The sequence below is a fragment of the Lissotriton helveticus genome, chromosome 8, assembly GCF_964261635.1.
Source record: "Lissotriton helveticus chromosome 8, aLisHel1.1, whole genome shotgun sequence".
Classification (NCBI taxonomy): domain Eukaryota; kingdom Metazoa; phylum Chordata; class Amphibia; order Caudata; family Salamandridae; genus Lissotriton; species Lissotriton helveticus.
The window spans coordinates 1067012280-1067032787 of NC_136069.1; the positions used below are offsets into that span (position 1 = coordinate 1067012280).

General features: G+C 45.0%; 1 protein-coding gene across 2 annotated transcripts in view; it reads left to right on the forward strand.

Annotated features, from left to right (window-relative positions):
• The first annotated feature begins 1086 nt into the window (after positions 1–1086).
• UGGT2 (UDP-glucose glycoprotein glucosyltransferase 2) overlaps positions 1087–20508 on the forward strand; it is a 1586510-nt gene continuing 1567088 nt past the window's right edge. For both annotated transcript variants that reach the window (XM_078657956.1, XM_078657957.1), the window contains exons 1-2: positions 1087–1460; positions 10276–10358. In XM_078657956.1, the coding sequence (XP_078514082.1) occupies positions 1324–1460; positions 10276–10358 (220 nt within the window). In that variant the 5' untranslated portion in view covers positions 1087–1323. The remainder of the gene's footprint in view (positions 1461–10275; positions 10359–20508) is intronic.

Consider the following 20508-nt stretch of genomic DNA (forward strand, 5'->3'; position numbering starts at 1 on the left):
GCTTCGCGCTGTTTTGCTCTACTTACAGGGGGCCTCATTTATGAGGCCTTGCGTGAGTTTTGCGCTTCCGATGCGTCACTTTTTGTGACGCATCGGCGGCGTAAAACTTGCCTCCTGATGCGCACTATTTACAAAGTGACGCATCTAAGCAGATGCGTCACTTTGTAAACCCCTGCGCTACATTATACCTGCGTCAGGTATAATGTATGCAAAGGGGGCGTTCACACACAAAAAGCCTCGTAATAGTGACGCAGTGAAATCTATGAGATTTCAATGCGTCACTTTTAGGACGCTGTCGCGTCAAAATCTTGCGCCTGCCTCACAGCAGGCGTAAGACTGATGCAAGCCCTTTCACATGGGGCTTTCCCCATGTGAAAGGACGCATTGCTGGAGTTGCGTCACTTTTGTGACACACCCCAGCAATGCGTGACATTTGCGCTTACAGATACGTCAGAAATACTGACGTATCTGTAACTCCTTGCGACATGATGCGTCATATTATAAATATGACGTATCAATCATGTTGCAGGGAGAGCGCAGTGAAAAGTGACGCATCGCTGTTTTCATGCAGCGATGCGTCACTTTTCATAAATAAGGCCCCGGGTACTTTCCAGGGCAAAACAGGTTTGGAAAGAAAATAGGAGAAAAAAATTGCGCTAGTTTGAGTCACTTTTGACCAGCGCAAAAGGTATGAAAATCTCCCTATATACGTTTTGAAGGGAGTATCATGTTTTAATGTGACCGTTTTTGCATGATTTACGTCAACTATTTTTATTGCAAACCCCGTGTTTCTTGGTCAATCCGTCTTGGCTCTCCCTATTGATTTGTTCGTTTTTCGAACTCTACTATGGAGCACCTCCATCCTGTTTTATAACGCTAGACATAGCACTAAAGAGTTTGCTCCTGAAAACCGAGCCCGCGCTTCAAATCGTGGGTAGCGATTGGACCACCTTACTCTCCAATGGCAATCAGGTAGCGGTCCTCGTAAACCAATGCAGAACGTCGCCGTTACGTCACTAGCGCTGTCTGGAAGCTGCCTTGTAAGCAACCTCTCTGTACGCTTGAAGCTCCCGGGGAGACTAGGACGATTTGCGGAAGTGAACGTCTCCATTCTCCAGGAGATTCGTGGCAGGGTCACGTGGCTGCGTGTGCAGCGATTGGCTGAGCTTCCCCGAGCATCTTTTGCACAAGAAGCATCTTACCTTTGTTGGAGGCAATCGTCGCTCCTGTGGTTTTGCCGGTATTTCAGGCAGAATCGTCCTGCCAAGGTCTAGCGGCTCCCTGCCACGTACTGCAATCTGCCCCCCTAACGGTCTGTGCGAGATGGGTCCTTCCTGTTTGCTGCTCCTGTTTTGTACCCTGTTACTGGCAGATCTGGGGGTGCAAGCAACAACAGTTAAAGGGGTGACTGCCAGCCTAGCTGCAAAGTGGCCAACAACCCCTCTGCTGCTGGAGGCAAGGTGCGGTATGATTTTCAACTATGTCCTGTATTTCTGCAGCTGTTGGTGTAAAACCAGTTATTGTTAGTATTGTCAGCCTTGAAAAACGTTTTAGGAAAAATAGAAACATTTTAATACCTAGGTCCAAATTGGCTTTAAGTTGTAAGGCTTAAATAAGAAGAAAAAAACAGAGACTAAAGAAGATCATTTGCCTATGAATAGCGAAACATACTCATTCTGTTTCTCTGAACGGAATGTCGGTGCACTGCCCATCATTTCAATCTGTCGTCAGTGATCTAACTTACAATCCTGTCAAGTGCACATGGTCATGTTTGCAACTTATAACTCTTCTTAACTTTTAGAAAAGCAGGAATTTGGATGGAGGCATTATAAAGCCCTTGCTTGTAATGGAGAACATGAAACACTAAAGTGCTTTAGCACACAGAGCTAAGAATGGGTGAAGGTTCTGCACACAACACTGACCACTTGGTAGCTAACAATAGTATATACTCTTTTAAAATCTTTAGGACCAATTCACAAAGGTGTTAAAGAGTAAATGAAATTCAGTATTGCTATGTGTATTCTTAAAGGCCTTTGTAAATTTGGCCCAAAATGTCCAACTTCACATTAGTATAAGTGCATAGGTCATAGTCCTTTTAAATTTGTACTAATTGTATATGAACATTTTCAGTTTAGATGTTTTTGGTCCAATTCACAAAGGCACAGGAAATAGTACAACAGGAGTACTGTGAGGAGAACAGTTTATTATATAGTGTGGTGTGGCACCTCAACGTTTGAAGAACCTTGGCTCAACCCTGGGTAGCTGTGGCTCTGATCAGTCATGCTTTATCAAAGGAACACATGTTAAGTATTAAGAAGTACAAAACATTTGAATGAGACCGATACAAGACTCCATAAAAAAACTGACACCAATGTATAAACATAGGTGGTATTTTTATCTTTAAATAAACATGTCACTTAAAATAATCCACCTGATTGTTACGGAGATATACATTTTCAAACTTGGTATGTGCAGCTCCCTAGCCTATCTCCAAGGTGTGGCTACCAGGGGACTACATTCCCACAGTAAAAAACGGTTTGACAGCTGCTTCCCTTTCTCTGTTCCTGATGCCAATCTTTCTGCAAGATCAAAAGAGCAGCCCCTCTCGTGTGTGTTCATCATGTGCCCCTCATAGGCTTAAGGCAAGCTTCCCCTTCGAAGCTCGCCTTGTGAACTCACACCCAGTTTGGCCTTCCTCCCAATTAGAAGTCACACCTCTTCCAACAGCAGGCCTTTATGTTCCTTCCTGAAAGTCATTCACACCTGCCTGCTGGAGGGCAGAAGGATGTCTCCTGGCCAGCAACTGTACACAATCACTGAAAAACTTTGGGCAACAAAGTTGCTGCTTACTAAAGTTGCCACCCATGCAAAAGTTACATTAAATTCAACTTGGGCATCAAGTCGGGTTTAATGCAATGATTATCTTTTATACCTTGAGTGTCAGCGTGTTACATTGCACTTGCCAATGGGGCTACTAGCCTTTCCACTGTAATATCGACAGTGCAGGGTTTTTACTGTAAGGACACATTGAGTTTAGACTATATGTCCAACTTTTTAATAAAACATTGTGAGCTTCAAAAGCTCTTGTGTGTATATATAAACAGGGAAGGCTCTCCATCCATTCCACCCCATCCAGCGGTTATTTTAATAGTTGCATCCTTTTTTTTGTTGTACCTAGGACTTATAGAAGTGACGCAAACCAAGTTTTATTTTTAGTGACTCATTTATGGTATTGGGGAGTTGTGAGTGTGTGCCATAGGCTCTGTGTGCTGCTAGTGACCTGAGATATTCCTTACAAAAGATGCACATGTGTATATCTTGTTCAAAATTACGTATGTGTACGGCCAATTCATGTTCGTATCACTTTAATGTTAGCCTCGGCAGGAAACATTATTTGTAGTTGGCACAATAGTATTACATTCCCCATCATTGATGTAGCAGTAGTATGTCACCATATATTGTACATAGTATTACGTTTGTATAGTAGTAACACTTCACAGTAAATTAAAAAAGACGACAGCTCAATTGCATTAGGTAGTATGTGCTAAATGTGTAAAGTAACTGTATGTAGCAGTTTCTCATTACTATACATCACACGTGATAGCGTCTCTATGTAACTCATTGAGAATTCAGGAAACCTTTCTTGCCTTCAATCATGTGTACTCTTCAATCAGCTGTGTCCATGTGTAAAATAATCTTAAAGACCCCTATGATTAAACTGGCTGTGACAAAGATCAATCAAGCTACGCAGTTGCTGTAACCCCATTCCTATTGTGGTGGAGGTTGTGCCTTCCCCTTTAAGAATTCATCTTTAATCAATTATTTAATCAGACAATAACAGGGAATATCTCACAGTTTACCTACATACCCCAAGGCCGCCATTTAAACATAAACAGCTAATATTTGCTGCTTTGGAAGTCTATCGGGTCATTTGTGTGGTGTGATGACTTAAACAAGAAATGTTAGCGAATGGATGCTTAATGTAGAATAAAACCCAAAACATTTGTCTGAAAAAGCCCACCCAGGAACGTCGGCTCTTCTCCTGTACCACCCAAGTGTTCAACTTGCATCTTCAGGACACCCGAATACGTTGTATGTTGAATCCTCAATAACTCATAGTTTCTTCGTGAACAGAAAACTTGTCATCACCTCCTGCTGTTTGAAACCTAGTTGCAGGCGCTTCATCCTGTAACACCTCTGTTCTGTCTATTGGCTCACATCAGGATATAGAAGAATCACAGTGAAAGTGCAATAGACCCCTCATTTACACCTTCATAATTGCCTCTCTCTCAACATTATCTCGCATCAAGACCCTGGTCTAGTGTGCTCAATAACCAGGTTTTCAGAGTCTCTTGGAACATAAGAAGAGATAGTTAACTGTTTGGGGCTAGGTGTAAAGTATGCAAGCAGCTGGCTGCAGTTGTTAAAAATCTCTATCATCATAGGTATCAGTGCATGGTCTAGGAACAGAAAGAAGAAATTGGTATGTTGATAAAAGAAGTCTCTTTTGCCTTTATCATGTAAACTCTTCGGCCATAAAGTCAGTACTTCCTGCTTAATGCTCTATAGGCAATTAGCATGGCCTTCAAGAGAAAACTCTACTGTGAGTGGGCAGCCAGTTTCATTATTTCAGTGTAGGCGATATGTGTTCATGCTTAGCCAGGCTCATAGTCAAATGGGCTGCAGGATATTTCACCAACTGCAAGTTGTGCGGAAGCTTCTATGGGCTGCAAGTAGTTTTAATTGCCATGACTGGACTAGCTCTATGATCAGAGTCATGTGGTGATGGCTTCCAATGAAAGAAAGAATTTTCTTGAAGGACCTCAACTGAAAAAAAGCATATATTTACAGCTTTGACTACCTGAGTGTTCAGTGACAGGTTGGAGTGTAGATTAAGTTCCAAGTTACTTAGTGACTCATTGGGTGCTAAGGACATAATCTGAGGCCAAACGGAAGCACCACAAGTGGTGGTGTCATGACTGGTAGGATTGAGATTCATGAAGTTGGCGGGCATCCACCACCATGTGCGTCGCAAACAAGCAGTCTGCTTGTGAGTTGAAAAGTTGTGCCTACTGCAGAGAATATGGGGTTGGCCAAAGACTGGCTTAATGTCATCAGCATATACATCTAAAATCATTTGCCAACAAATTGGAGTAGGTTTGCTAATGGGTGCCCTTGCATCTATGATAGTCATGTCATCACAGTGTTTCTAGTCGAGATGTACCACTCCGACTTGACCACCACAATGATGGTACAGCGCAATGATGTGGGAGAGGTGTGGCGCCGCGGCCAGGGCGACTGACGCTGGAATCTGGGGATCAGGGTTCGATCCCCGGCTCCAGCGGCAGGTTAGCCCAGCACCATGCGACTCTGGGCAATAGCTTGCTTAATCTTCCCGACGGCCCCCCAAGCGCCTAGAGACCCTACCGGGTGATTGTGCGCTATACAAATGTGGATTATTATTATTATTATATGATTTTCTTCCCTGAGTCTTTCCTCAGTGTGCTCATTCCAGCAATGCTCATGGGCAAGCAACTGAATGTAGATGTTCAGCATTTTCTTGTAGCTGACATGTTGTGCTTTTGTAAGACACGTTGGTGTTGAAGTCACAGCTTGATAAGTTTCCATGTCTGCAGCCCTTTAACGATCTATTCCATAGATGAAAACTTCACCATTCCATATACTTCAACACAGCCTAGTAACAATTTCTAGATTACTTACAGTTGGCTCCTATGGTGCCTGTTGTATGTTGAATATGTTTGTTTGCATGGTGTATATGCAGATGTCAGCGAGTGATTTTCATACCAATAAGTCCTACTGTTAAGAACTTCTCCTCCTCCATTATTGTCTTTCGATAATCGCCTTTATTTGTTACGTGTCTTTTTGTTCACCTTTCATTCCCTTTACTGTAAAGCGCTCTGCTACCTTCGGGTCTTGTTAGCGCTATAGAAAACTTCTAAATAAATAAATAAAATTCATTACATTGGGCTGCGTTTGCTCACTATATGCCTTCTATCTCCTGTTATCCCCATGTGCACTCATCAATGTTAAAAAATGCCCCATTCTTTAGGCACCTACTGGAGGAGGGTGATCCTTCGAGCTGGAATTCCACCACAAACCACTGAGGATTGGTTTTCTTCGGTGGAACCCTGCGGCACAGGTTACAGGTCCCCTTCCTTTTCTTTCAATAGCCAGCCTTCTAACCTACAAGGGGACTGATGGGGGGGATGGGTCACATGCCCCTACATGATTCATCAGCCTGGGGAGGCTGAAAGCACCACTAGATAACTGGTGAAAAATATATAATGAGAAAAAGGGAGTGGGGCTCCCTCTTTCTGGCATTGGACCTAAAACATTTTCCACCGCTGGAAGCAGGTTGGAGAATTACATGGCCAATCTGGTCCCTCAGTGGGGCTTAAAACCAAAGTCGGTAGCCAAGCTTCCTGTCAAAAGATGTGTTTCTCTCGAACCTTTTACACAGCATCTTCAGTTCAGCTCCTTGTCAGGCAGCAACTTGAGGGCTTTATCACCAGTTGTTGTTGCTGTTTCCTGGGAACGTGAGGGGAACTTCTCATGCTACTCTTCCCACCTTGAGGATGCGGTTCTCTCCTTTCGCTATTGCAGACAAGTCTCTCCCAGGCCATATTGCTCCACAGCTACAGAGGAAATAATGTAATTTAAATAATAACAAGTGTATCACATTCCAAAGAGCTTGTATGAAAGTTACAAATTTTAGATTCCACACTGCTCGGTGCACTCAGGAGATCTAGATACCCTTTTATGTAAATGGACCACTCTTCTTGAATTTCACAAAGGTAAAAATGCAAACAACCCCTTGGCGAGGCCAAGCCTACCATAATATACCCAGGCAGATCTTAGTCACAAATGGTTCCTTCACAAGTATGTTTTTCCTCAAATGATTACTAACAAAAACTTCCTTTTCAATCCACTGCCATTGTTTGGGTCAGTTGGATTGATTTGAGTTTAAATTTGAACTCTTTAGGGCTTCTTTTACAAGAAAGCTATGCCAACGCAACTTCTGCCGAGCCATCCTCTGCTCTTGATCGGATTTCCATGGCAGTTTAACTAAATGCCGCTCACCTGAATCAGTGTAAAATGATGATAGAGTCGAAATACCTCAGTTAAAGGCAGGTGACACAAACGCACCCACAGTACAATTATTTTGTTTCTCAGGTTGGTGGAGGTATTGAATTTACTGGCATCCAGGCAGGCTATACTTAGTTTATTGGGTGCTGCTTGCAGTGCTGCTCTGGCTGCCACCTTGCTGAAGGTTCTGAGCCAACAACTTGCAATGAGGTTATTGCCAGCATGCCAGAAGCCTCCCTCAGTCCAGTTAGGCCAATGAAGATCATTCTACTTTGAATGAATGAATGAAATAATTGTATAAAGCGTGCAGTTACCCTAATCTGTCCTAGCACTGAAGGAACGACAACAGAGCTAATCGGTCGCTAAACACGCAACTAACTCTAACAGCAGCTTATTCCACGGCTTCGGTAAACAGCCAAGTCTTTAGCTGCTTACTAAATTGCATCAGGGCAGGTTGGCAATGCAGAGTTAGAGGCAGTGAGTTCCACCATTTTCCTGCACAAAAGGAAAATGCTCAACCTCCCCATCTTGATTTGTTTGATCTAGGAATGATGACGGTTCGTGGAGAGCTAGATCTAAGATTCCTGCTCAGCATATACCAGGAGAACCTTTTCTGAAAATACTTTGGACCTGTCTGATGAAGGGCCTTATGGTCCAGGCACATAACCTAGAAAACAATCCTTTTTCTGACTGGAAGCCAGTGGAGACCGTGCAATGATTGGGATATGGGTGTAAACTTGGGGATTTTCAACAGTCTCATTGCTGCATTTTGTAAAGACTGTAGTTTCTTTACCTCGTATTTAAGAACGCCTAAATGCAGGGCATTGCAGTAATACAGCTTCGAGAAAATGAGAGCTGTTAACTCTGTTTTTTTTAAGTCATAAGGAATAAACAGAAAGATTTTTTCAAGGCCTTCAACTCGAAAAAGCCTGAAGAAGTGATCACATTTATTTGCGCAGAAAAGGATAATTTTGTGTCAAATTACTCCTAGATTTCTTACTTTCTGGACCGGGACTGGTAATGTGCCTAAGACTAACAGCCACCATAACTCATTCCAGAAAGAGGTCTCTTTTCCAAAAAGCAGCACCTCGGTCTTTTCAGAATTCAGTTTCAGACAATTATTTTGCATCCAAATTGCAGCTTTGGACATGCAGTTGCAGAAGTTCCTTGCCTCCTTGTTTACGTCCGATGAAATAGACACCATTATCTAAGTGTCATGGGCATATGAGGACACTGCTAAGCCATAGCTGTGAATGAGATTGATAAGGGGACTAACATAGATATTGAACAGTGTGGGGCTGAGGGAGAACCCTTGGGAAACACCACAGGGTAGGGAGAAAGGTGAATAACTTGTATCCCCCATCTCCACCGCTGTTTGTTACTCAGAAATGAGCTCAACAAGGTCAATGCCGAGTTTCTGAAGCCTAGCTAATGGAGCTGCTTTATGAGGAGTGAATGGTGAACCATATCAAAAGCAGCAGATAAATTCAATAAAATCAATGCAGCTTTGCCACCCTTGTCAATTACCATTTTTAATTCCTCTGAGGCTGCTACCAAGGCTGATTCAGTGCAATGATTTGCTCTAACGCCGTACTGTGAAGAATCGATTAGCACGTTAGCTTCCAGAAAAGCTAGCATTTCCTCATTTATTGCTTTCTCTAGTATTTTAGTAGGGAAAAGTAGACGTGATATAGGCCAATAGCTTCCCACCTTCTTTGGATCCAAAGAGGTTTTTTTTACCAGTGGATGGATAGATGCCTCTTTCCATATATTCGGAAATTGCCCTGTAGTCAGCAAGTAGCTCGCTGTACTCCCCTTTGTTTTATAAGTTAAGTACGTTCTCCCTGTGCCAGGTCTGCAAAAAGGACAGAGGGCATGAGCAATTTCAACTTTAAAGGTGCTGTGGACTTTTCTAACTTATAATGTTCATTTGAGTGATTAGATGTGTGCTCCCGAAACTGCAGAGGGACTACTAGCTCATTTTATTGAATAAATGAATTGTAAGTGTAAGGATTAAGGAACTTTGATGTTGTGTCGAAGCGAGGTCCTCCTACTGATTGATTGCAATCCATTCAGCCCTACATAGTGGAATATCATTTTTATTTCAGCTCTGTTCACTGTAGGTCATTGTTTTCAAGACCATCCTATACATACACCTACACGCCCTATAACAGTACAACATTCATGATATTTATTTATCATCTCTGGATAGCTAAATCAGTTGCTTCCTTGAGGCGGAATGACATTTATTGGTTGACTGAGTGGGGTGGTTACCAGAGGTGTCATGAACCCTCCCCACATCCCCTTGCTTTAGCAGCTACAGTAGGGTTTAGTCATTTAGAGGCCACTTCTGCCTGCAACTTGGCAGGCGAAAGCTCATAACTAACACTGTGAGGAAGAAAGAACGATTTGGTGATGGGAAAGAAGGTTGGAAGGTTAAAAGGAAGGAAAGGTGAAAGTAATTAAATGTGAAAGAAGGGTGATCGCAATGATAGATGGATGGGTTAAACAGTGGCAGAGTAAATGGAAATCCGAAAGTGTGGGTGGATGGATAAATTGATGGATGAAAGGCTTCATTGCTGGATTGGCAAGTAAAAATGATTGACGTATGGGAGGATGGATCTGTGGATGGGTGCATGCTTAGATAATGGTTGTGTGTATGCATAGATGTATAGATGGATGGACTGACCGAGCTCACTTGCTTCGCTTACTTGGTAATGTCAGAGCTTTGACTCAAAGTGGGGAGTATTTGAATTTTCTGGCTACTCTGTCGAGCGGAGTATTTGTTAATCCTGTGATATCAATGTACGCCGCTTTTCCAGTAGTTTTATATAACAAGGCATGCATTTGCATCTATATAGTTTTGATCGTTAGTTAATTCAGACTAAACTTATGTGATGTGTGTTAGAGATAATTTGTCATGGAACTCCTTGGGACTTCTTTTACTTCATTTTGTTTTTGTGTATATGTTTCTCTCCCTCTTACAATAAAATAATATACTTATTTATACAGTAAAAAGTGCTTAGGTCTCAAAGATGTTTATATAGCTTTGTGGTACAATAGGAGTAAAATGTATATGCTATGTAGACAACTAGTTTGCAACGCAGTACTATATTAATGGATGCTTGTTTGCGGTTGTAAAACACATTTTCTATTGTTTGTTTTCAGTGAATTCATTTCAGAAGAAGGTAACGAGAAATTTTGGCAGTTTTTGGACACTGTACGAGAAATGACAGTCTATAAGAATGGAGGTAAGCACAACCGTCTGAAAGATGGAGAGATGCTGCCCTGTAAAATGTATTCACCTTTTTGCCTACAACCAGTAGGCATACGTGCCCCATAGCCCATGTTCAAGCTGAAGATCTATTTCAAATAGAAACCAGATTGTGATTCTAATTGGTGGACCATAGTATTATATCCTAGAAGCTAGATTAGAAGCTAAATGATGGACACAGTTAACTGTGATTTGCTTGTGTAAGCAGTAATGTTATCTAGACAACAAAATACAAATTCTCCGAGGTATGCTATTACAGATTTCTACACAAATACAGTGCGTAATTTGTGCTGGTGCGTAAGGGTGTTGAGCACCGGTACTCATTTTAGAGGGCCCAGACACTTTTAATCTCAGAACAGTTTACTGATATGAGTATGACACAGTTCAACGGCCCATAACCTTCACCGCGGCACTCGCCTGGCATACTGAGTTTGAGAAAAGCCTGATAGGGCGATGGCCCCTCTGGGTCACAACACTGCACAGGGCAATTTGCCTCTTCTGTCATAGGGATACACTAGGGTGACCGCCCTAACCTTCACAATGGACCCCTTCAATGTGTTTGGGGGTTGTGGGTGGCCCGATTTGTGCTGCAGATCCAAAAGTGGGCTTGAATTTCACACTCTAAGTCAGGGCTCCTCTCGACATGGTCCCTCTGGACCTTGCTCCTTCTAGGCACTCTCCTCCTCCCCCCTCCTCAAAGAACCCTATGATCACTGTAAGCAGGGAGATGCTGGCTCTCCAGGGAAAGTAGTCTTGATTTTCCTGGGCAATGTCCCTTCCCTCCGTGAATGAGACTAGCAGACCTTAGACCCCAGTATTTGTCACAACTGGCAAAAGTTATCCTGGGCTTCCCACACTGGTGTACAGCTACAGTTTGACAATTTTGGGAGACTCCAACTCCCCTTTTTAGGTTGCAGCCTACTGGACAGCACAGAGGTCTGATTTGCTAAAGATATCCTCGAGGCATTCAGAAAGTTGACTTAGGAATGCATTCAGCCCGTCGCCTTCCATTGGTTTTGTGGTTTGCAACTCACATTTTCTGGCTTTCTATTTGCTGCATGAGTTCGTCCCTCCTGTTGCCTAAACCATGTTTAGTTGTATTCTTCCTTGAACTGCAAACAGGCCTTTAAATCTTGTTCTTATTTTGTCATATTTGCTGTGATTTCAAAGATGGAGGTCAAATGTCGGGCCGTGTCTGCCAGGGAGTTTGATATTTATGTTTCTTTCTCTGACTTCAAAGTGAGAGGTTTTATGTGACAATCATGCTGGCTACTAGGGTCTGCTTGAGGAAGGGTGAAGGATAATACTGTTTTATAGCACACGACAAAATGTAAAAGTCTGTATATGAACGGTGCGCTATATACATTTATCAGTAAAATTGTATGTGAGTGCAAATGTAATGGTCATTTCAATTGAAGATGTGTTGTCTGTAATGGAAGTGCGCTACCGTACTGTGCATATTCCACGTTATCCCACTCCACTCAACACCACTCCACGCAACTGCACTCTACTCTACACCACTCCACACCACAGTGTGTCACAGCTCTCTTATCTGCACCATTCCATTCGTTAACACTCCACTCTACTCTACGCTAATGCACCCTACTCCACACTAGTCTACTATGCACCTCTGCACTCTTTACCACATCACTCCACTCTAAGCAACCCTACTCTTCAACACTGACTACTATACCACTGCACTCTACGCCAATGCACTTTATCTGAACCAATCCACTGTACACCACTGCACTCTATGCCAATCCCCTTGATACCACTCTAATCTACTCTGCACCATTGCACTCTACTCCAAGAGTCTTCGTCTTTTTCTGTAGTGAGAGCCACTTCTGATCAGTGAAAATCATTGTGAGCTATTGAAGGCCAAGCCACTCGTGCAATGTTACTAGCAGCCCCCACATCCAGTTCCATTGAATTTAAGCCTAATGTCCATCAAGCCAATGACTATGGTTTGAACAAAATACTTTGACAGGGCTGTTGTGTGTCAGTGAGAGCATGGTCTTTGGAGATATATGAACATGTGTGCTTACAAATGGGATATATGTGTATGGGTGAATTGGAATATGTGACCTGTGTACTTGTTGCAATGGACATACCTTTTGCCATATGCAGCTTTGTTAAATGTATAACACAAACATACAGCCATTTTTTATGGGAGAAATTTAAAGTGCAGAAAAATATTCTTCAAAAAAATGTTCATAATATGGAACATTTTTCTGCACTTTAAATTTCTCTTACTTAAAAAAATGGCTGTATTTTTCAGTTATAAATATGACAGTGTGTCTACCTGCCACTGGTAGTAATGTCTGCTGTGTGAAATGGGAGAACATTAAACTGAAGAGTTCACTTTATGTTCATATGGATTCCATAATATTAATAATTAAAATGTTCTCCCATTTCAAAATGTCCTATTTACAAATATTGTTATCCTCTTTAAATATCTGCCATTTGGAGAAACAAATACATTATCTTTTATTTATAAATATGGCACAGTGTCTACTGGCCACTGGGAGCAGGAGGCCTTCTGTTTGTAAATGCAACACTTTGTAATTGTATAACATTAAAATGAAGAGTTAACTTAATCATTAGGTTAACTCTTCATTTTAGTTTTCTTGAATTTAAAAGCATTCTGAAACATCATTTTGTTCTCATGCTCCCCAATTGAGTTGACAAGGGCTTTTATTTAGGATTTAAATACCTCAGTGCTTCATTTCTTCACCTCTGTGCCCTGGGTCATAAATCTGACTTCATCACTGCTCATTATCAGGCCGGCTATCTGCACCTTGAAGATAGTGTAAAATGAACACAGCCTTCCCTTAACTTTAAAAGCAATTGTGACCCTGTGCTTATTTAAAAATGAACTCAAGGTTGTGAGCTACTCTGAAGGTGTCTGTGACCTTCTGGTAACTCATGATCAACTGGTTGGAGACACCTACTCTACTCTAGGCCACTGCACTCTGAACCACTGCACTCAGCGCAATTACACTCTACTCTGCACCGCTCCCCTCTACCCTGCACCAGTCTACCCCACTGTATCTATGCTACTGTGCTCTACACCACTTAACTAAAAATCAATGCACTCTAAGCCAATCTACTCTGCACCACTGCACTCTGTGCCACTATACTTTATACCACTGCACTATACGCCATTGCACTCTGTCACTGCACTCTACGCCACCCTATTCTACTCTGCATCACTGCTCTCTGTGCCACTCTACTCTGCAGCACTGCACTCTACAACTGTATACTCTGCAACACTGCACTTTCTGCCACTCTACTCTTTGCCACTGCATGGGGGCGTGGTCAGCAAGATGGCTGACCGGAAGCAGTAGGAGAGTGCTCATGGCCCGATTCTATAATCCTTCACGATCCTGTGGTCCGGGAGCCCTGCAATTCCTGTGCCTTAGCTCCTGCTCTAGGGTATGCTTGGAGGTCGCCTTGTTGGCTCCCCACAGCTGATAAATGCCTGTCAGTCTCGCTGTCAACTGTGAGGCGCATCCCCGGCGCAGTAGTGGAGGGGAAGGCCTTTGAGGTGCGTGACTTCTGCAGAGCGAGGCAGAAGCTCAGGCTAGGGGCCCGGCCCCTGCAGCCGTGGACTGGTGGTGAGGTGGTGCACCACCGGAAATTAAGCACTTTTCACCTCCTGGCCGCCTGGGACATTGAGCGGCAGGCAGCACCTTACTGCTCAGTTGCGTTAGAGGGTCGGCGGCTGCAAGAGGTGGGAGCCCTGACTGCGATACCTGATGACATTGCGCTGTCACGATTAAAAGTAGAACTAGCGCTTAGAAGCCAATAGTGCTCTAAGTGTAAAAAAAAAAAAAGGTAAGCGCTCAACAGGGACAAAGTCAAGAGTCCAGACTGCCCACAAAGTAACACTTTTACCCTTGCTTCCAGAAGTGTTTCTTTATGCAGGAAAGTGGTCTACAGCACCAGCCAAGGGTTCAGAAGCTCTGGTTTGCCTCTAGGGGTCTGGGTCTACAACTTCCACAATGCACCTGGTCAATCCAACTAAACTCCAGGTGAAGCTTGTCAGCTGGAGTTGCCCTCATTGTTGATGCTGCAAGTAGCCCTTCCAGCACTCTTCAATCTGTTGCAGATGAGGGAGTCCACTCTGTATCCTTTAAGACAGGCAAAGTCCTTTTGTTGTGAAGTTTGTGAGTGCAGTCCTATCTTGTGCATTCCAAGGGTCAAGCAGGGCAGTCTTCTTCTTCTGGTGTTTCTTTTGGGTCTTATAGGGTCCACAACACCAATCCAAGGTTCCAGAATTTCTGAGTTGCTCCCTGGGAAGTTGTGACTACAAGACCCATAATTCTCAAAAGTCCTCTGAATGCTGTCCAGCTGGGTTCATCTTGGCGGAGATGATGTAGGCGGAGCTCTTTTAACCTGTTGCTTTTAGGGAGGCCACTCTGTCAACTTTCAGAGCAAGGCAAAGTCCTTTTTGATCTGAAGACCAAAGTAGGCAACAGGTGCAGTCCTTATGAGTGCAGCCCTCTCTGGTGCAGTCCAAGGGTGCAGCAGGGCAGTCCTCCTTCTTGTAGTTTCAAGGCAGGGGTCTGAGCTGCTGGGCTCCTGTCTGTCTGTAAGTACAGAATGTGTGGGTGAGTCAGTATCCTGTCCTAACTGTCATTCACTCTTTGAAGACCAGTTTAGCTACTCCACCTCCACCTCCATCTAGCCATTTGTTCTGCAGCTGCAGCTCCCCTCCTACCGAATGGTCTTTGTCTCTATGCAGGTCACTTCGCACCTCATCAGAGCAGTTTGGCTGAGCCTCTCAAAGGATGGCCAGTCTGGAGAGTCAACTGAAAGGCTGGATTTTGGCTCACCAGAAAAGCAAGGTCTATAACTTCTTTTCTGCAATAGTTATAATAAATGTAACACTTGCAAGTGGTTGGATTTATTCTAACTATAATTTTGAGTCTTTGGCTTATATTTGTAGCTCACTCCTCTCATTTGTTATACTTTATTAAAGTACTCCCATGTAAGCCTATGGAGCCTCTGTGCTACAATGGGAAAAAACGGAATTGGCAGTTTTCTCCTCACCAGGGCATATAAAACATATTTTAAAATATCCCTGCATATAGTTGCAAGTTACCGTACCCCTGGGGCACTAAGGGGGACTTTAGGGGTGATTAAATGTTGCAAAAAGGTAGTTCAGGGCTTTGACAGTATCTTTAATTCCAAAGTCGCATAGTTTGCATATGATTTAATTTTCAAAGCAGAGCTGCCTATAAAATGACGTGATACAAAAGGGGATGATGGACAGAGCGTTTGAACAAATCAAACACTCACCCCCAGTCAACTGATCTGGGTTTAATCCATCACCATTCTTTAGTTCACTCAGCCACCCCAGTTCAGACATGGCTATATGCAAATCAGTCTGACCCTGTGCCTCGTGGGAACAGTCCAGCCCGAACTGCCAAGCCATGTCTTCCCTGGACCGGAAACAAGCATCCTGGGACCGGTTTCGGATTCATAATCCTCATCAGCCAGGCTATCTTGAATCCAGTGGCCAAGTGAACGAGGGACTCACGTCTGAGCATACCCTGCCACAATTAGGGCGAACAAAGTGATACAAAAGGGGATGATGGACGGAGCGTTTGAACAAATCAAACACTCACCCCCAGTCAACTGATCTGGGTTTAATCCATCACCATTCTTTAGTTCACTCAGCCACCCCAGTTCAGATATGGCTATATGCAAATCAGTCTGACCCTGTGCCTCGTGGGAACAGTCCAGCCCGAACTGCCAAGCCATGTCTTCCCTGGACCGGAAACAAGCATCCTGGGACCGGTTTTGGATTCATAATCCTCATCAGCCAGGCTATCTTGAATCCAGTGGCCAAGTGAACAAGGGACTCACGTCTGAGCATACCCTGCCACAATTAGGGCGAACAAAGTGATACAAAAGGGGATGATGGACGGAGCGTTTGAACAAATCAAACACTCACCCCCAGTCAACTGATCTGGGTTTAATCCATCACCATTCTTTAGTTCACTCAGCCACCCCAGTTCAGACATGGCTATATGCAAATCAGTCTGACCCTGTGCCTCGTGGGGACAGTCCAGCCCGAACTGCCAAGCCATGTCTTCCCTGGACCGGAAACAAGCATCCTGGGACCGGTTTCGGATTCATAATCCTCATCAGCCAGGCTATCTTGAATCCAGTGGCCAAGTGATTAAACCCAGATCTTTTGACTGGGTGTGAGTGTTTGATTGATTCAGATGCTCCGTCCATCACCACCCCCTTTTGTACCGCTTTTGTCCGCCATAAGTGTGGCAGGGTATGCTCAGACGTGAGTCCCTTGCTCACTTTGCCACTGGATTCAAGCAAGCCGGGCTGAAGACGGCTGGAATGCCAGAAACCGGTCCTCGATAGCTTGTGTCCGGTCCAGGGAAGACATGGCTTGGCAGTTCGGGCTGGACTGTTCCCATGAGGCACAGGGTCAGACTGATTTGCATATAGCCATGTCTGAACTGGGGTGGCAGAGTGGGCTAAAGAACGGTGATGGATTAAACCCAGATCTTTTGACTGGGTGTGAGTGTTTGATTGATTCAGATGCTCCATCCATCACCACCCCCTTTTGTACCTCTTTTGTCCGCCATAAGTGTGGCAGGGTATGCTCAGACGTGAGTCCCTTGCTCCCTTTGCCACTGGATTCAAGCAAGCCGGGCTGAAGACGGCTGGAATGCCAGAACCCGGTCCTCTGTAGCTTGTGTCCGGTCCAGGGAAGACATGGCTTGGCAGTTCGGGCTGGACTGTTCCCATGAGGCACAGGGTCAGACTGATTTGCATATAGCCATGTCTGAACTGGGGTGGCAGAGTGGGTTGACTGGGTGTGAGTGTTTGATTGATTCAGATGCTCCGTCCATCACCACCCCCTTTTGTACCGCCTATAAAATGACAGCAGGCAACACGACAGTGCACACTAAAGTGCATTAAATGTGCTGGACCTCAAAACCTACATGCCCTACCATGAACTAGGGGCTTACAGGTAGGTTGTCACTTCTGATTGTAACTATACCTAGTTACCATGTACTTTTTATCAGAGCCCAGGCCCTGGGTTTGATTAGCAAAGCCCAGGGCACAACCAGATTCAGAATTTGAGCTTCTAGTAGCCAAAATGGGGGCAAAATGTTGGTGGACACTGCAAAAAGCCCTGGGTTTTCACACAGGGGCACATTGCAGATTTGGCGGGGTGCTATGCACTCATACACAATGTTCTGGATGGTAGGGAGATCTGCCCCCTTAATATATATGCACCCAACAACGATGATGGTGAATTTTATGGGCTACTGGAGGCCGAGCTCCTACCCTATATAGGAATGTCCCTCATATGGGGGATTTTAACCGTGTCCTGGATGGCCAGATGGACAGACATCCTCCCCAGGCTAGGTGCTAAGCCCCACATGGTTCTGGCTTCACGTTCGACAATGGCCAGGTTACAGTTGGCAGACATATAGAGGAATCAACACCACACACCAGGAAATGTTCCTGCTCCACGCCAACTTATAGGGCCTAGACCACTTCCGATTAATAAACAACTGATCATTGAACGTCCAAGGAGTGAAATACCAAGTGTGTTTCTTATCAGACCACGCCTGCTTGGTGTTAGAGTGCAGGTTGAGGAGGCGCAGACTGGACATCCCATTCTGGAGGTTGTGGTCAGAGTCACTGGGGGACCCTGAATATATGGTTGATATGCAGCTGACACTGCAGTGTTACTTTGACACCAACTGGAACTCTGTTGGGCTACTGAAGCTGGTAGTTAAAAGTGAGAGCCTCAGTAAGACCCATGGGACTAGAAACCAGTTTGAGTGTGAGCTGAGGGGGGGATAGAAACTCCTTACTAGCTTACAACAGTGGATGGTGGGGCAGGAGGCGGGAGACGCAGGAATGATTGAGGTGCAGAGATGGGTAGCGACCACCTGGAACAGACTGGATTAACAAGTTCGAAGAGATTATAGACAATAACAGCGTAGGGAGGGAGACCAGTCAGGACACATGCTGGCCTGGTTACTCAAACACGAAAAGCCACTGCCGTCGATTCTGTGTCTTAATCGGCTGGAGAACGAAATAGCAGTGAGGTAGGCAGCCGTCAATTCCTCTTGCGGAGCTGCTGGTCTGGGCCGCCAATGTTCAGCTCAAATTCCTTCCACGAAGCCTTCCACACGCCGACCCCCATGTCAGAGACTCACTCCTCCTTAGTGCCCACGATGTCCCAGCACTCTTCACTAGTGCCTGGACTGCACTGTGACACGCACCACCTGCACGTCCCGAATCCCGGCTCTCTTCCACAATGCCTACAATCCACAGGCGCTCCAACACCTGCAGCCACACCAAGACACACACCCTGTGCGTCATAGTCTTGATTCGCTCCGGGTGCCCACGATCACCTTAGGTATGCCTTCGGAGGTCTCAGGCTGCCACGACATGGTCGCACCACCGCACCACTTGAGACTTCCTGGAAACTTTTATGTTCCTGTGTTTCCGAACAGGGAGCCAGCTCACCTCGAGCCCTTGGGGTACAGGGCACAGCACACAGCAAAGTCCTGCTCAGGAAGAAGGGGGGGGCATGAACCACTGCAGCGTCTCTCCTCGGTCAAGAGTTACAACCTGCCCACAAGCCCCAGACCACGAAGCAAAGGTCATGTGTCTCCCGCAGCCTATTCAGCAACTCTTCCTGAGGCAGAGGTTTTCTTCCAGATGTGGATAGGTCGAAGCCGCCAGAGACTAAACCCGTCCATGGCGTCCTCAAAGCGCTCCCAGCACTTCTCTGAATAATACCGAGACCGCTCTCGACGACATCATCAACATAACCAAAGTCTTGGGGTTACAGTTCTTCCAGTTATACCCCCCCTTGTCTATGAAGTTTCCTTCAGCTCAGGGGTCCCGACCCCTCCCTAAATCAGTCTTGCTCATCTCCCCCCCCCGTGTCACCGTCCTCTATTTGATACTGGGGGCCTGGACCTTTAATCACTCAAAGGGAGATGGGTCTATTATTTTATGGCTCTGAACCAGGCCTCTTCACCTCGCAAAGCCTCTTCTTCTCCGTCTCCAAGTGCAGGGCAGCCTGGCGCCGCCTCCACCCATCCCCTGGGGCTCGACCTCTCTCAACCTTTCTCACCTCTGACAGATCCAGGCAGGCAATTCACATTCTGCCACACACAAAAAGGTCTAAAGCACAAACTCGGCCTTTTCCTCAAAGAGCGATTTCTGGACACACAGCGACAAAACCATCTATCCAAAAAGATGCGTTATGACGCTGTGAGTTCCGACATACCAAACTCCACTGTTCTATTTCCAATTCTTGGCAAACTAGGCTAACAATACTACACCCAGCCTCCCCCATTCTGTTCTATGGGCAGAATGGCCTTTCACCAGGGAAAATTAAATGGAGCATTTTCCACTGTCAGGGCCTAGCACCCACACTGGCACAGGTCCTGCCTTTTACTTACACTGCACCCTGCCTAGGGGTTACCCAGGATGTCCTACAGTGGTGCCCCATGTGTATGCAAAAGGGAAAGTAAGGCCTGACAAGTGGTAGCACTTGTCAGGACAACATGCTAATTTCGCATAATGTGCGCAGGCCCTGAAGACCTATGTTCCCTCTCTGCGCATTTCTTTAGTACTAGCTTTGGCACACACAGTGCACATCACTTAGGGATCTTGCTAGTAAGGCAAACATACCAATCAGAGACAACCATACACCACTACAATTTATACAGGGAACATCTGTACTTGCACACTGATTATCAGTGGCAAGTACCTACAGCATCTAACTTCACAGTTCTCTGTCAGGAAAACGGTCTAGGGGAAAAGCAAAAAGTTTAAGCGAACTTTACCCAACAAGGCTAAGTCCAACACTTCTGTATTGGGCTCCCATAACTCGCCCTGCATCCCACTGAACTCCTTCTTTAAGAGGCTGGATAGATTGTTGATGTCCCTGGTATCGGCGGGTAAATGAAGCATTGTCCAGCTAGAGATCTTAAAGCTGGACATGACCGAGGGCGAATTGGGTCTCCCGGATCTTAAATCCTGTTTCTGTCAAGACTACTCCAATATGTAGCACTGTGGTGCGACGACAACCACAACTGGGAAAAGTAGTAACAGGA